The 15,858-nt window shown below is 41.9% G+C and overlaps 1 protein-coding gene across 2 annotated transcripts in view; it reads right to left on the bottom strand.

The window, feature by feature from the left end:
• RMDN2 (regulator of microtubule dynamics 2) overlaps positions 1-13,059 on the bottom strand; it is a 48,905-nt gene extending 35,846 nt beyond the window's left edge. For both annotated transcript variants that reach the window (XM_069852484.1, XM_069852486.1), the window contains exons 1-3: positions 12,576-13,059; positions 3,107-3,302; positions 2,044-2,146 (exon numbers count right to left, since the gene is read on the bottom strand). In XM_069852484.1, coding sequence (XP_069708585.1) covers positions 2,044-2,146; positions 3,107-3,302; positions 12,576-13,030 — 754 coding nt within the window. In that variant the 5' untranslated portion in view covers positions 13,031-13,059. The remainder of the gene's footprint in view (positions 1-2,043; positions 2,147-3,106; positions 3,303-12,575) is intronic.
• Positions 13,060-15,858: the final 2,799 nt, after the last annotated feature.

Here is a 15,858-nt window from a genome sequence, read left to right as displayed (position 1 = left end):
GTAACAATAACAATAAAAGAACATATAAAGCAAATTATACACAGTGTAAACCACTCACTGCCCAGAAAACGGATGCCACACATGGTTATGATCCAGAATCCTGAACCACGTATCCCAGCCACAATTACCAAGCCACAAAGCAGAGATCCAAACTACACCATGGTATTGAATATCCTTTTGGCCAGTTTGGGTCAGCTGCCTAGGCTGCATCCCCTCCTAGCTTCTTTGAAAATTAACTCTATCCCAGCCAGGACAGGGTGCAATTTTAGTACTTTCACTTCAAATCCAATTCAGATACAGGTAGATCATGGAAGGACTGGACTGCCAAAGGAAGCTGCATTGTCTGTAAGACTGAAGACCCCTAGAAGCAGGTTAAAGAAGCACCTGTCAGAACCAGCAAAGCTGTTTCCTGCCTTGGGTATAAGAAGATTCTGTCCAGCACAAAGACTTCCAGCAAGTTCCACTTTTAACTGAATAAAGATGATATTAGGTGATTTGATCAAACCCTCACTCCCGCTAGGAAGTTCAGATGAGATGCTTGCAGTTTGCAAAGTCTCAGCTGCAGCCAATTAAGCCACACTGACATTTCTGTATTGCAAGTTAACTTCATCAAAACAATAATAGCATACACAGTCCTCCAACCCAGCGGAATGAAATAAAATCCACGAAACTACTGCCAGCTCCCCCACAGTCTCAATCCCTCTGCATCACTTGCAGAAAACTGAGATGAAAAAGGCTGCCACCACCCACCACTTCATGAGAACGAGCCAAACTCAGCTGGCTACTCAACACTTAAGACCCATTTCCATTCCATCATTCTTTATGTTTGCAAAGGATGCAGAGTTTACTGTTGTAATTTAGTGTCATAATTCTCACTGTACTAGGTGATTTCAATACAAAGCAGCCAAATTGCTACTAGAGCAAAGAGTGTATAAATTAAGTAGCTAAGACAGTGCACGTGTTTCTGAGTATTTAGATTGCAAAAGATATAGACAAGGACCTTGGACAAGCTGAGGCTGGCCATGGAATATGTACTGACAGCAGAAACACATGACACTGCCTTTAAGCATGACAAAGGGCAGCCAAATCTGCTTTGTCAGTGATGTTGTCACAGCTGACAGAACAAAAAATAGAGACAGAGAAAAGAGTCAAAAAAGACAAAATAACCCAAACCTGGAATACTTTTATAAATCCTGAATTTGGTTCAGCAAAAAAGGGAGAGGCAATGAAGAAAACAAAGGAGAGAGAAAGTATTCCCAGACACAGGCAAAAAGGGTTATTGTAAGAACAGTGCATTGACCTGAGGAGAGTGACACGGATAAAAAAGATGTAGGTTTTAGTGTAATAAAGAGAAGATCCAAAACAAAAAGGGAAATGTAAACTGTAGCTCTAACCAATATGCATCCAGGCAGTTAAAGAACGGGCAATGCTTTTAAAATCAACAAAGAAAAAGTGCTGCGAAGAAGAAAATCAGAACTTTGTTGAGATTACGCTGTCAAACGGAACACACACAGAGAGATGCCTGAAAGCAACATCAATTATCACGTGACTTCTGTTTCTGGTCAACAGTTTTTCCAGATTCACAAAGTTTCACCCCCACCACCACCACAAAAGAGGCTGCTGATATGCAGGAGCACTCCTTTGCCACAGGAAAGCAGAAAAACAAACATTAACTTTGACTTGGCATTTATTCCTCTCATTCTCTCAAAGTTGTAATTACGAAACTATGCTGACAGCATCTATTTTTTTCACACTCTGTATCTGCCCAATTCTCAACAGAATACAGAATTTTAAAGCAGCATCCAGAGTCAACAGCCTGCAACTGTGACCCACGATACTTCTCCTTCACCAATTCTGGATCTCTCCAGGGAGGAAAGGATTGACTGCAGTTGTATACCATGGCAGTTTATTTCATAAAAAAATATTATTACGGTGCAAATGCTCCCATTGGGAATTCCTTGAATTGGAAGAATTAACTGAAGCTCAAAGCACATTTCACTACATTCAGATGGCATTTGACATAAACATTTTTCCTTTGCTTACCATCAGTAACATATTTCCTCTTCTCCTCAGTATCAGTAGTCATCTCAAACAGATCTCCATAAGAACGCACAAGTCTCCAAAGGAAGTCCACATAGTTTTCATACTGAAAGTAGAGGATAGCTGGGTGCTTAAACTGATCAGAACGTGATTTAAACAATACAGTTTCACAACACTTAAAGCAGACTATTATAAGATTGTACAAATCTAGTTATTTTGCACCTTTTCATATCACTTCTAGTTTAAGTAACAACCAGATGACCAATTTTTCACAACCAAAGAAGGAAGCTTTTGGAAATATTGCAGACTGTCTAAAAAGAGGTTTTATTTCATAAATCAGTTCTAAAGTTCTTTTATTATAACAAATAAAAAGGTAATACTGTAAAGCACAACAGATCCCTGAATGATGTGATGTATATTTTCTTTATGTATGCCGTAAGCACCACACTCACTCTCAATTAGTATCTCATCCACCTTCCTGGGTTTTAATAGGCAAATCAAAATATAATCAAAATTAATGCTTGCCAAATCAGAAGAAATTGATACACTGAACTAAGCAGTGCACATCAAACCACTTTGAAATATTATCTGGAGTTACATATGCGCACAAAAAAGTCAAAGGAGAAAAATGTCACATGAAGTATATCAGAAAGATATAAGCAGACTACAGGCTCATAGTCTGATTTCCTGACTACTCTTGGTCCGGTTACTACTTAATTCCACAGGACCTTCTCACAAAGGCCATTTTAAACCAGCAAAAGTTAAGTATCATTTACAAAGAAAAAGGTCATCATCTTTCTTCATCACATGCCACAATACATACTTCAAACAAAGCCTCAAAGCTACAGAACCTGGAAGGGATATAAAATAATAAAACTTCTACGCCCAGCCAACATGAATATTGATACCACCTTGAAACATTTATTTTTTACTGTATTTTAAAAATATAAATGAAATGTCATCTTCCTTTCCTATGCGCATTTTAATGCTTGTTTCAAGGATGTTATCAAAAGCAGAGCAAAGCAGAAGCTAATAGCAACATGATATTAAGTTTGTCCATTAATACCTTGTCATTTTTCTCAAGCAGCAGCCTGAAGGCCTCTTTTTTATCATTCTCTGAACCCTTGTGCAAATTGTCCACCTGCTGTAAAAAATTGAATAACTCTTCTTCTTCTTCTGATTTCACAACAGCATTGGGCGATTTCATGCATTCCTTTTCTTCCTCAGAGTCTCCTTCAGAATCAGTATGAGCTGTAAGATAACTAAAATCACAGAAAACAATAACCATCTGTCCTAAAAATATCGGTAAAGCATTGTTACATTCAAATTAATTAAGTTCTTCCACTTGTTCAACTTTAAAGGAGTTTTTAACTCATGGCATCAATATTATTATTATTATTAAACCTTTATCTTCAAAGGGACACCACAACCCTATTCCAAACAAAACAGGCAAGTAATTACACTATTCTGCTACCTAATACTGCACTAAAAAAATGCAGATACACATCAGAAACACATGTATCCTCGTGTTACAAATGAACAACACTTAAAATCATTAATGTGTATTAAGATACAGGCTCTGTAACCCTGACTACGCCTCTTCAACTCTTTACCTCAATTTCCCTATTTTTTTTTAAACAGGAATGAGCTTATTAACCAAAACTTAAGTGCTGTAAGAAACACATAGTGTTTTGTTAAGCACTTGCAAGATCTAAACATAAGAAATAACACCGTGGTTATAAATCACTTATTTCTTTTGCACATCCAGAAGGTCAGAATACCTGAAACTGGGAAAGGGCTTATAGTAATTAATTACACTTAGTGCACAAGTACACAGCACAAGGCAGTCAAGGACAAAGGAAATATTTACAAAAGCCATAAATACTAAACAGAGATAAGCAAGTGGCCTCACTGTCCAAAGTGCTGAGCACACGTTAGGGTCATAGAATAAGTTGGGTTGGAAAGGACCTTCAAGATCATCTAGTTCCAATGCCCCTGCCATGGGCAGGGACACCTCCCACTGGATCAGGCTACCCAAGGCCCCATCCAACCTGGTCTTGAACACCTCCATGGATCGGGCAGCCACAACTTACCTGGGCAACTTCTGCCAGTGCCTCACTGCCCTCATGGTGAAGAATTTCCTCCTTATGCCTACACTAAATCTGACCCTCTCCAATTCACACCCATTCCCCTTAGTCCTATCACTACATGTCTTTGTAGGGCCCCCCAGCTTCCTATAGGAGCAGCTGAATGGCATTATTTCATCAAAGTAGCTTTTTGCTTAGGTACTAAAAAATGGTCAGAAAAGCACAACCTTCTGCATTTCTGCTTTTGTAAATATTGTTCTGATGAGAAATAATAATGTAAAAGTATTAGATGCCAGGCTCAGAGTTTTTTAAATGGTAACTGTGAGCAGAAAAGCATGAAAGGTATTGTACACACTAAGCAACTGAATAACACATTTTTTTTCAGAAATATAACCAATACAGAATGTTAACAATATAAATGGAGGTTAAAAATCATGGCTTTTGAACATTCTGTTCTCAGTATGTTTCTTTCAGAAGTGACCGGAACTAAAACAAAAGCAGATCCACCTAAAGCCTGTAAATGAAGAAGTACAACTGCTTACCAAGCTACAAAAGTGCTAGACATGGCATGAAAGTTTCACTACAAAATTAACCCAGCAATAAGGGAAAAAGGAATGAAAAATACATTGGGATAAACCAATACATACACGAGCCATATGTATGTGTTCAGACTGGAAAACAATCTGGAGCAGCGCAGAGATCAGAAACTTTATAGATTCCTACAGATTTGTTTTACACTGTCCTGATGATGGTGAAGTTAATGCCACATCTGATGTTGTATCCTGTAGAGTTTTTACTTGTAAGTCACCAAACACCTACTTTGGATTTCTGAAGTATCTCAGAAAACACAGCATCTTGTTCATCCATTGTTATTTTGAAGTGGATGCAGAGCTACATCATACAGAGCTGCATTTGTAAGACCGCTAACTGGACCAACAGCGGACAGGATTTGGTGGGAGGGAGGCAGTCTTTTAGCTCCTATACACAATACCATGATGTGAAGCGTGTTTGGAAAGTACTTTTCCTTACATGGTTTGGATGCTCACACACCCACCAACTAAGAGATAAAAGCACTGAAGGTTTGTGCAATTACTGACCTAGAAGTAGTCCACTAGATAATACAAAACAGTAACAATTAAGCAGTAAAGGCAATTTCAGATTCCCATACAATACTGCAACCATAACACTCCTTTAGTTACAGGAATTTGGGCACTGCATCCACCTACCTAAGCAGGCAGATATGACAGTAAGGAATCACTGTTCAGAAGTTAGTGTGGATGTTGTCACTTTTATCGCCACTGCATAAACATCTGCTAAAATTTCTATGATCACTACTGTTCCGATATTAGAAAACAAATAAAGTGATTATTAGAAAAAGTTACTATTCCAGCAAAAATATAAAGGACAAGGTTGAGCTGATAGCCAAGTCCTGCTACTCCAAACAAGCCCAGCAGAGATTTCCAGCAGCACTGCATCAAAGTTGGCTATGGCCAAATATCAAATTCATATGACATCACGTAAGTCACATGAGGATATTCACTGAGACACTCAAATGGAAAAAGTGTGAAGAAGGTCACAATCTAACAGATGATATGAATTGATTTAAAGCCAATTATGAAACATCATGGAAGAATGATCTTTTAAGGTCAGACCATACTACCTGAAGCCTTTCCTCACCCCATCTCTCCTACAGAAACACAACATCATTTCTTCCCCACTCTCTCTCACTTCCACTGTCCTGGGAAATTCTCTCCCAGCTCCTCTCTTTACCTACTTTATGAATTCTTGAAGAATTTGAATACGGGGCAGGCCATCTGAAGCAATAGCACCTGATTGACAGGCCTAAAGCAATATAGGTGACCCATGGCTAATTCAAATTGCATTGTTTAGTCTGTAACTTCTCACATTGCTGTTATCAATAGAATTATGCTGGGCTATTCTTAATTGGTGGAATGTGAGAAAACACATCATAGTTGCATTATCAGTAGAATTGGGCTGTGCCACCTTAATTATAGCTTCTCCAGTATACACAGGACAAGAAATCAACACCCTGGCTGACATATCAGCATGAGCACGAGCACTGTGTGAAAGAAGAACCATGTAGGAGTGCTGCACCTCAACATACCCCTTAGTTTCAAGATAAGAGATATCCAGCTGTCTCCTTATCTCCTCTCTTGGAGAGGAGAGGTGAGGGGGGTGCAGTACTAGCAGCTGAGGCCAGAAATTCTGTGGTTTTTAGAATGATGTAAGTTGCTTATTCAAGGATATAAAAGCTGGACTCGATCTTTGGAGACTCCACCTACAAGTGGACACACTGCGTAGGACCCCTTCAACTGTCCAGGGACAGGCTCTCCAAATCTTTGCTGCAAAAGAGGCTCCTGCAGGGACTACGGATCTGGATGATGATAATGGGACAACTGGTGATGTACCTTTCTTAATTACTAATTCTCTTGTAGTAATGATTAGATGCATTGCCTTTAAAGTTGTTTTGTTAACTTGTTGTTAATCACTGTAGATCACTTGTTACCTTTCTTGTTGTAATGAGTAAAACTTGATTTCACAGAATATTCGAGAGTTTCAGCTTTGATGCTGAAAGCATCAAAGTGCTGATAGCACTTTGTACTTAGCACCCGGTGGTAGAACACCATCTTAAACATTGCTGCCATAAATGTCAATTTACTTGTTGATTGTGTGCTTTAAAGAAGGCAAAACAATGCCTAGAAAACAACACGTGGGAAGTGAAAAACACAACAGTAAATAACTCTTCTCAGTGTAAGGCAACACCAGTAATTCCTAGGGATTGCAACAAACCGTAGAACCCTGTGCCTGCTGACACAGACACTGAGAAGACACTGAGCTACTCTAAGGGGCAGGAGTTTCTGCACAATTGACAGGGAAGAATGTCACTCTCAAATAAAAGAAAAAAAACGTTTAAAATCTTCTCCAAGTTTGTTTCGAAGGCAATAGTATTTTTCATGGAAGAATTATATGTCCTGATACCAAAATGTCCAATGGAGTGCAAACAATTGCTAGTGCTTAACATTGGGCATGTTAGCTATCCCTGAGATGCATCAGCGTTCCTCTAAATTTTTTCCTTTGTTTCCTCAGAAAAGTGCCTTCAGAAGGTCCTCTCTTCCCTGTCTCTTCTTCTTTGGCTCCACTGACAGTGCAACCTTCCAGCACTTCCTACAGGAAAAGCACCAAGGTGACAGCCAAGGGCTTCATGACTTACCCCTGATGAGTTCCTCCCTCACTAGTCATGCATCTCACTCACACTCAAACACTGCTCAGGAGTCATGGGGGTAAAAAGGCAGCGGTAATTTAATCAAGTAAAAAACCCTAAATATCACTTCAAATATTTTGGCAAACTAGGCATAAAGAATGTTTTTCTGTTCTGTTTCCGAGACATTAATTTTTTCTTACTAGCTCTCTGCTTGATCCTTATCATAGCTGAAATATTTCAAGCAAGAAAACATAACATGTTAAGAAGGCAATACGGTCTCTTAAAAAATAAACAGCTAAAATTTTTCCTACCAACCTGGGTAAGCTGTACTTTACCAATTTGTACTGCAGTCAGTATTATTACAAGTGAGAGAGTCCTTCCAGCTACTTAAGAAAAAAATAAGTGTAACAGATACTATTGATATAAAACTACATTAAGAAGACCTTGATAACTGACTTCAGCAAAGCAGCTAGGGTGTTTATACAACCACTCATTCAACAAAAGCATGTTATGAAGAACAATATGATAAAAAAATATCAGTACTAACATAAACAGAAACAAAGATTCTTCTTAACACAGTTTAAAAACTCAAAGAGTCTCAGGGCTGATAACAGTAATTCAGAAGAGAGAGAAACAAAAAAAATGAGGAAGAGTCATTATCACAGAACGGTAGGTGTTGGAAAGGACCTCCAGAGATGATCTAGTCCAACCCTTGCAACCATTATGGTTTGTTTTAAAAATGTCTCATATAACAACATTGACATCTGCAGTTTTACCTGGCATTCTCCTGCAACAGGTTTTATCAGAAGATAAATAGAAATGTGATAAACACATCAATCAATATTTGAGAAAATGGGAAAAGTTTAAAAATGCCTACCATCAGTGCTGATTTGTTTTCACCAATAGATTTTATTTAAAAGAAAAAAAAAAAAGATCAGTGGTAAAAATGTGAGGGGCAACAATCAGCCAGCAGGACTCAGTTGGATAACAAAGGACTGTTCAAAGTTCAAAGAACAACTGGAAACAGTGCTGGAGATTCACTTCACTGAGGTTAAGCTGTTCAATAAATCCAGGCACTTAGTACTGCATCAAGAAAAAAGCTGAGCTACGTAGAATAAAACAAAACTGAAGTACAAACTCACTTTGCTGGTTCAAAAAACTGTCTTGGATTGCCTGTAAATTGGCAGAGACCAGCCTTAATCAGGTATCATCTGTTCACAGCACTTCAGCTTTTAGGCAGACCAAATATCATGTTGTCTCCCTGCCAACTTAGCAAATCACAAGCTGACACAAACACCATCTCATCTGCTCCAACAAATTCAGTAGAAAGGAGATCATGTCACAGACTGGTCTGGATCACTCCATGACGCAATGAAGTACAGATCCATCAGTAACGATAACTTCAAGGGAAAGGCCTTCAAGGAAAAGATTGGCAAGCCAGATTCTTAGGTCAGCTTAGAGTTGCACTGGAAACAAATAGGCCACAAAAAAAATAAATTAAAAAATGAAGACATGTAAGTGAAGCAATAGTCAGAAGCAGACAAGGGAAATTACCCTCCCTGCTGAATATTTAAACTATATCAAGGAAATATTATAAATAAAACATCTGCAGGAAAAGCTTTTACTGAGGTGAATCTTTCTGGTGACTGATACCAAATGTAATGTGAAAAGCTCGCATGCCAGGCCAGATGCTGTATCTAGGAGGAAACAGCGTTAAAATCACAAACAGGAGAATTAGGTGACACTCTCTATCCCCAGTGATCATCCAGAAAAAACTTATCACATTTGTAAACGAATGAGTGCTTTCTGCACATTCTCAGATGTTAAAGATAGAGGTTCTCAATAGTAAGTGAGGAGAACTGAAACAAACTATTGAGAATAAAATACAGAGAAGCACAGATTAGAAACTGTAGGCTCTTTAGCATTCAACATCCAATCATTCAGTGTACCTTCCATTCAGGCTACCTGTTATAATATAAAAATACATCTAATTTATTAAAAAGTATGCGATATTTTCCACTTAAGAAAAAAATATAAATTTTGAAAGGCAAAAATACAAAGCTTCTCCTCTGAAGGAGTTGAATACTAACAATCACATTGAGAATGTGATTGGAACAGATCAAAGCAGTGAGGACCATACTTCCAAATGTTTTATGGGAACAAAAGAGGTACTACTAAAAGCTTTTCTGGAATAAGTTTACAAATCTGAAACCAATGTATTCATCCAGCACAAGTCCATAAAACTCTGAAAGATGAAGTAATCTTGAATTTCCAGCATGTATCCATTTGTCAGTTAAAACTAGAGGTGCTTAACACAAGCAAAATCCTATCTTCTAGATCATGAAAATACTGCTGAGGCAATGAAACGTGTTGCATGTAGTTTAGCTAGAATACAGGAAGTGAAAAAATGTTTAATATGAAATGAAGAGAACTATTTCTCCAGTGCACAAACTAGCAACTGATTGCATTATTGTGTGGGGAATTCACCCCAGCACAGTATAAAAGAATGCACATGGTGTTTTACCTATGGCACATGGAACTAGCTTTAGAGGAGATAGGCAAAACAAGCACATCAAGTATATGGTGTTAATAGGAAACACCACCTCTCTTCATTAAAAAACAGCATTGGAAAAGCACATACCCAAACGACTAACCCTGTCTATAACCTTGAATTATCTTCTTTCCTTCTGACTGTATACAAATACTTGTCAGAGAAGGCCTCTCTTAAGGACGCATTCAAAGCCCTTGCACACTTTAATCACTGGTATGGGATCACCCAGTCATAAGTGGCTCAGTGCTGGGTCCCTGTTCAATGTTTTTATTGATGACCTGGATGAGGGGATCGAATGCACCCTAAGTAAGTTTGGGGATGACGCTAAGCTGGGTGGAAGTGTCAATCTGCTGGAGGGTCAGGAGGCTCTTCAAAGGGATCTGAACAGGTTAGGCCGAGATCAATGGCATGAGGTTTAACAAGGCCAAATGCTGAGTCCTGCACTTGGGGCAAAACAACCCTGTGCAGTGCTACAGACTAGGCAAAGAGTGGCTGGAAAGCTGCCCAGAGGAGAAGGACCTGGGGATGTTGGTTAACAGCCGACTGAATGTGAGCCAGCAGTATGCCCAGGTGGCCAAGAAGGCCAATGGCATTTTGGCTTGTATCAGAAACAGCATGGCCAGAAAGTCCAGGGAAGTTATTCTCCCTCTGTACTCGGCACTGGTGAGACCGCTCCTTGAATACTGTGTTCAGTTCTGGGCCCCTCACCACACGAAGGATGTTGAGGCTCTGGAGCGAGTCCAGAGAAGAGCAACAAAGCTGGTGAAGGTGTTGGAGAACAAGTCTTATGAGAAGCAGCTGAGGTAACTGAGGTTGTTTAGCCTGGAGAAGAGGAGGCTGAGGGGAGACCTTATTGCTCTCTACAATTACCTGAAAGGAGGTTGTGGAGAGGAGGGAGCTGGCCTCTTCTCCTAAGTGACAGGGGACAGGACAAGGGGGAATGGCCTCAAGCTCTACCAAGGAGGTTCAGGCTGGACAGCAGAAAAAAATTATTCACAGAAAGGGTCACTGGGCACTGGCAGAGGCTGCCCAGGAAGGTAGTTGAGTCACCTTCCCTGGAGGTATTTAAAAGATGGGTGGATGAGGTACTCGGGAACATGGTTTAGTGGTTGATAGGAATGGTTGAACTTAATGATCCTGGAGGTCTTTTCCAAACTAGTGATTCTGTGTGTGATCTCATCAGCTGCTGTATCACGCAGAAGAACCTGACCAGACAAGTTTTCTTGTCTAGTTCTAAAAGAGCAACACATCTCTCCTGACCAGAAAGCAGTATCTTCTCAAATGCTAAGTGTGGAATAACCCCCATACTGTGTCTATGAACCTGATTATTCATAAATTGGTTCTTTAGCTGTGTCTACTTCTCCAAGTATTTATGTGTAACAAACACCTCTGCAAACCAACTAATGGATAAAACAATCTGAGAAACTAATATAACTGAAACGTTTCTACATTATATGAAGGGGAAATGTCTTTGAATGCCCATGCCAATACTGAATACTTAAAACAAAGAACTAACAGTAAAATACGGTATCAAAATGTAAGATCTGTGAAGCACGTGGGCTGTGTGTAACACAACAAAAAATTATGGCCACATGGACTGAAAACAAACTTGAAGGAATTCTTAACAAACAGAACTCCATTAACTACTATATGCAGCATGTTGCTGTCTTCAGACTATTATAGTTAATTTATATACCTTTATAGAAAAAAGTGACTTAACATAGGTAATTTACAGACACAATGCTGCCTACACAGTGTATGCATACAACACACTGAGGAGATGGTTCTAAAAACTCCGCTGCTATAAACACACACTTATTAAGTTGCATGTAAGTATCTAATCTTATTATATCAAAACAAAGTTGCAATTACAGGAGAGTAATGTCATTACCATTTTTACATTACTACTGAAAGGTATATTAGGTAACATATGAAGAGACAAAAGTATAGTCCTCCTGGGCTCCAGGTGCAGCTGATCCTCCACCTTCACCCTCAACTCCTGCATATGAAAGATGCCATTAACCACAATGGGACTACAAAATGTGATCAAACCCAGGAACTTCCTGCCTTACTCAGTCAATATTCTAAACCCTTCATGATTATTTTTTAAGCCACCAGAATGCGTATATAACAGCAAATATACGTAAACATGCTGGCATTTGTGCCGTGTTGCATTTGGACATAGTTTTCATAGTATGTAATACCTTGGGCATAACACTGTAATAACTCACCTTTAAGGCCCACAGAAGACAACTGTCACAAAAAGCACAAGAGCATTTGTACAGTTTGAGCAACCTCTATCAGCAACACAAGAGAGCATTCTTATTACAAAAGCTTTTATAATCACATCACTATTCTGAACTTTGCCTCCCATTGCATAGCTATGTAGCAATACTGCATCAGATCATTACCAAATGAACCTTTAAAAAAATCTTTATTATGCTTGGTGTTCAGCCAGCTTAAGGTGTAGATGGTCACCTAGACTTTTCTCTCATCTAAAAATGACTAATGCGAATTTTTGGGGGGTTTTTTTGGTTTTGTTTTTCCTCTGAATACAGAGAAATATACACAGCACTTCAAAAGGGATCCTGTTTACAACACAGAGTTTCAGCCAGGTAATGATGCAACGTGCACTGTAGGTGTATGTAGTACATACGAAATACTATTGACTCACCCTCCTTCACTTTCAGCCTCCTCAGAGCTGGTAGTTTCAGTTGCACCAGAAGCTGTTTCGGCTTTTCTCCGCTTTGTCACTCTGTGTGACGGGCTCACTCTCTGAACATCTCCCTTCCCTTGAAGCTCTTTTCGAACAAGCTCTTCCAGCTTCGGAATAGCTTCTTTCAGGAATTTCACCTCTCTCTTGAGCTCTTCTACGCTCAGCAGCAAGCCGTTCAGCTTCTCCAGTATCTGCAGCTGCCTTCTGTGTAAAACCATTACTTCTCCTTGCTCATTAGGAGCTTCATTCTCCAGGCTCAGAGAACTGAGCCGGTTCCCCCCGCCTAGAAGCGCAGGTAATCGCACAAGCGCGTGACGTTTGCGGCTTTTGCGGTACCAGATCAGCATCAGGCTTAACCCCGCGGTCCCTGCCACTATGCTCAGTATCAGTCCCTTATTTTCGAAGGGAGCCATTTCCGCGCTCTCCTAAAGCTGCGAAACAGCAACAGCCACAGTTAAAGGCGTTTCCCGCTCCCCCCCCTCCGCCCCCGGACTCCCCGTCACGTCGCTTTTCAAGTCACGGCGCTTTCGGGCTCGAAGGAGCCCGGGAGCTCCGGCCGGTTCCGTGCGCCGGGGCGGCAAAGCCGGGCGGGGACCACGCGCGGCTCCGCATCATTTCAACGCAAAAAAAAAAACCAAAAAAACCAACTCACAAAACCGGCCCCCCGCCACCGCCGAGCCGGCAGACAGCGCCGCGACCCGACCGCCCCCCCGGCCCCGGCAGCGCCGCCCCCGCTACGCACCGGCCCCGGCGCGTCCCCGCGGCGCTGCGGCCCCGCGCTGGGGCGGGACCGAGGGGCGGGAGGAGGCGGTGGCAGGAGGCCGCCCCGGCGGTGGGGGGGGCTCGGGGCGGGGCTGAGCGCGTGGGGAACGGCGTGGGGTGACCCGCTATAGAATCATAGGATGGTTTGGGTTGGAAGGGTCCTTAAAGCCCACGCCGTTTCAACCCCCTGGCCATGGGCAGGGACACCTCCCACCAGCCCAGGCTGCCCAAGGCCCCATCCAACCTGGCCTTGAACACCTCCAGGGATGGGGCAGCCACAGCTTCCCTGGCCAAGCTGTGCCAGTGCCTCACCACTATCATGGTGAAGAAATTCTTCCTTACATCAAGCCTAAATCTGCCTCTCTCCATCTTTCTTGTAGCCCCTTTCAGGTACTGGAAGGTCACTATAAGATCTCCCTGGAGACTTCTCTTCTCCAGGCTGAACAAGCCCAACTTTCTCAGCCTGTCCTCATATGGGAGGTGCTCCAGCCCTCAGATCATCTTTGTAGCCCTCCTCTGGACCCGTTCCAACAACTTCATATCCTTCTTATGTTGAGGATTCCAGAACTGGACATAGTGCTCCAGATGACGTCTCATAAGAGAGGAATAGAGGGGCAGAATCACTTCCCTCGACCTGCTGGCCACGCTTCTTTTGATGCAGCCCGGGATATGGTTGGCCTTCTGGGTTGTGAGCACACATTGCTGGATCATATGGAGCTTCTCATCAACCAGCACCCTCAAGTCCTTCTCTGCAGGGCAGCTCTCAATCATGTCATCTCCCATCCTCTATTGAAATGGTGGATTGCCCCAACCCAGGTGTAGGACCTGGCACTTGGCCTTGTTGAACCTCATGAGGTTCTCACAGGCCCACTTCTCCAACTTGTCCAGGTCCCTCTGGATGACATCCCATCCTTCCAATGTGGCAACTTCATCACTCAGTTTGGTGTCATCTGCAGACTTGCTGAGGGTGCACTCAATCTCACTGTCTATACCATTGACGAAGATACTAAACAGCACTGGTCCCAGTACGGACCCATGAGGGTCACCACTTGTCACGGATCTCCATCTGGACATCAAGCCCTTGACCACTACTCTCTGAATGCATACATCTAACCAATTTCTTATACACTGAAGAGTCCACCCATCAAATCTGTATCTCTCCAATTTAGAGAGAAGGATGCTGTGGAGGACCATGTCAAAGGCTTTACAGAAGTCCGGATAGATCACATCTGTGATCACACACTGTGTGTCTCTTCAGTTTGCTGGCTACTTGTTTTTGCTAACTTAACTTTTGCTGTTTCTGAGCTTTACACAAACTGCATTTCCACTGCATTAGTGAAGACCTGAAGCGGCAAAATCAGGGAGAGTCACCGTGCAGTTGCCAGGAAGAGGAGCAGTCCTGGCACAAAAACTTTATTACAGTTGTAGCCATAGAATCATAGAATGGTTTGGGTTGGAAGGAACCTTAAAGATCATCCAGTTCCACCCTCCCTGCCATGGGCAGGGACACCTCTCAAAGCTGATATTGCCAAAGCCCATTACAGATTACCTAAAGTCATGAAGGAATTTGGGTTTAACAGGTTGCAGGGGGTATCGCTACTGTGTGCCATCTGAGACATCATGCCTTTAAATTAGAGGGTGGGAGGAAGAGTTAGCCTAGACATTAGGAAGAAATTCTTCACAATGAAGGTGGTGAGGCACTGGCACAGGTTGCCCAGGGAAGTTGTGCATGGCCCCTGCCTGGAAGTGTTCAAGGCCAGGTTGGATGGGGCCTTGAGCAGCCTGGTCCAGTGCAAGGTGTCCCTGCCCATGTCAGGGGAGTGAAATTAGATGATCTCTATGGTCCCTTCCAACCCAAACTATTCTATGATTCAATGATAGTTTTTACTGGTGACTCTTACAAGACCCTTGTTTCTCCTTTCTGACAGCATTTCTTCCTGGATCTGCTTCCTTTGCCTCCTGTTTCTGGCCTTGAATGGAAGAAGGATCATCACAGACAACCTGCTGTGCCCATTCAGTCATAGAATCATAGAATATTTTGGGTTGGAAGGGACATTAAAGATCATCTAGTTCCAAGCCCCCTGCCATGATCAGGGACATCCCACTAGCTGAGGTTGCTCAAGGTCCCATCCGACCTGGCCTTAGAAACCTCCAGGGATGGGGCATCCACAACTTCCCTTGGTAACCTATTCCAGTGTCTCACTACTCTCATGGTGAAGAAATTCTTCCTAATATCCAATCTAAATCTGCCCCTCTCAAGTTTAGTCTGCCCCTCTCCAGTTCAGTCTTCCTGAAGGCTTCTGGAGGATGCCTACACACAACATCATGATGGAATTTAAAGGTCTAAAATTAATGTTCTTCTGTGGGGGGGCTCAAGGAAACCATTATGGAAACTACTGCATCTGTGGAATGAAAGAAACTGCTCTTCCACAGTTGGAATCTTCCTCAGCCGTATCACTCAGAAACAAACAGCATGATG

This window comes from Phaenicophaeus curvirostris, chromosome 2, assembly GCF_032191515.1.
Source record: "Phaenicophaeus curvirostris isolate KB17595 chromosome 2, BPBGC_Pcur_1.0, whole genome shotgun sequence".
NCBI classification, from domain to species: Eukaryota; Metazoa; Chordata; class Aves; order Cuculiformes; family Cuculidae; genus Phaenicophaeus; species Phaenicophaeus curvirostris.
This window is presented reverse-complemented; position numbering and strand designations above follow the sequence as displayed.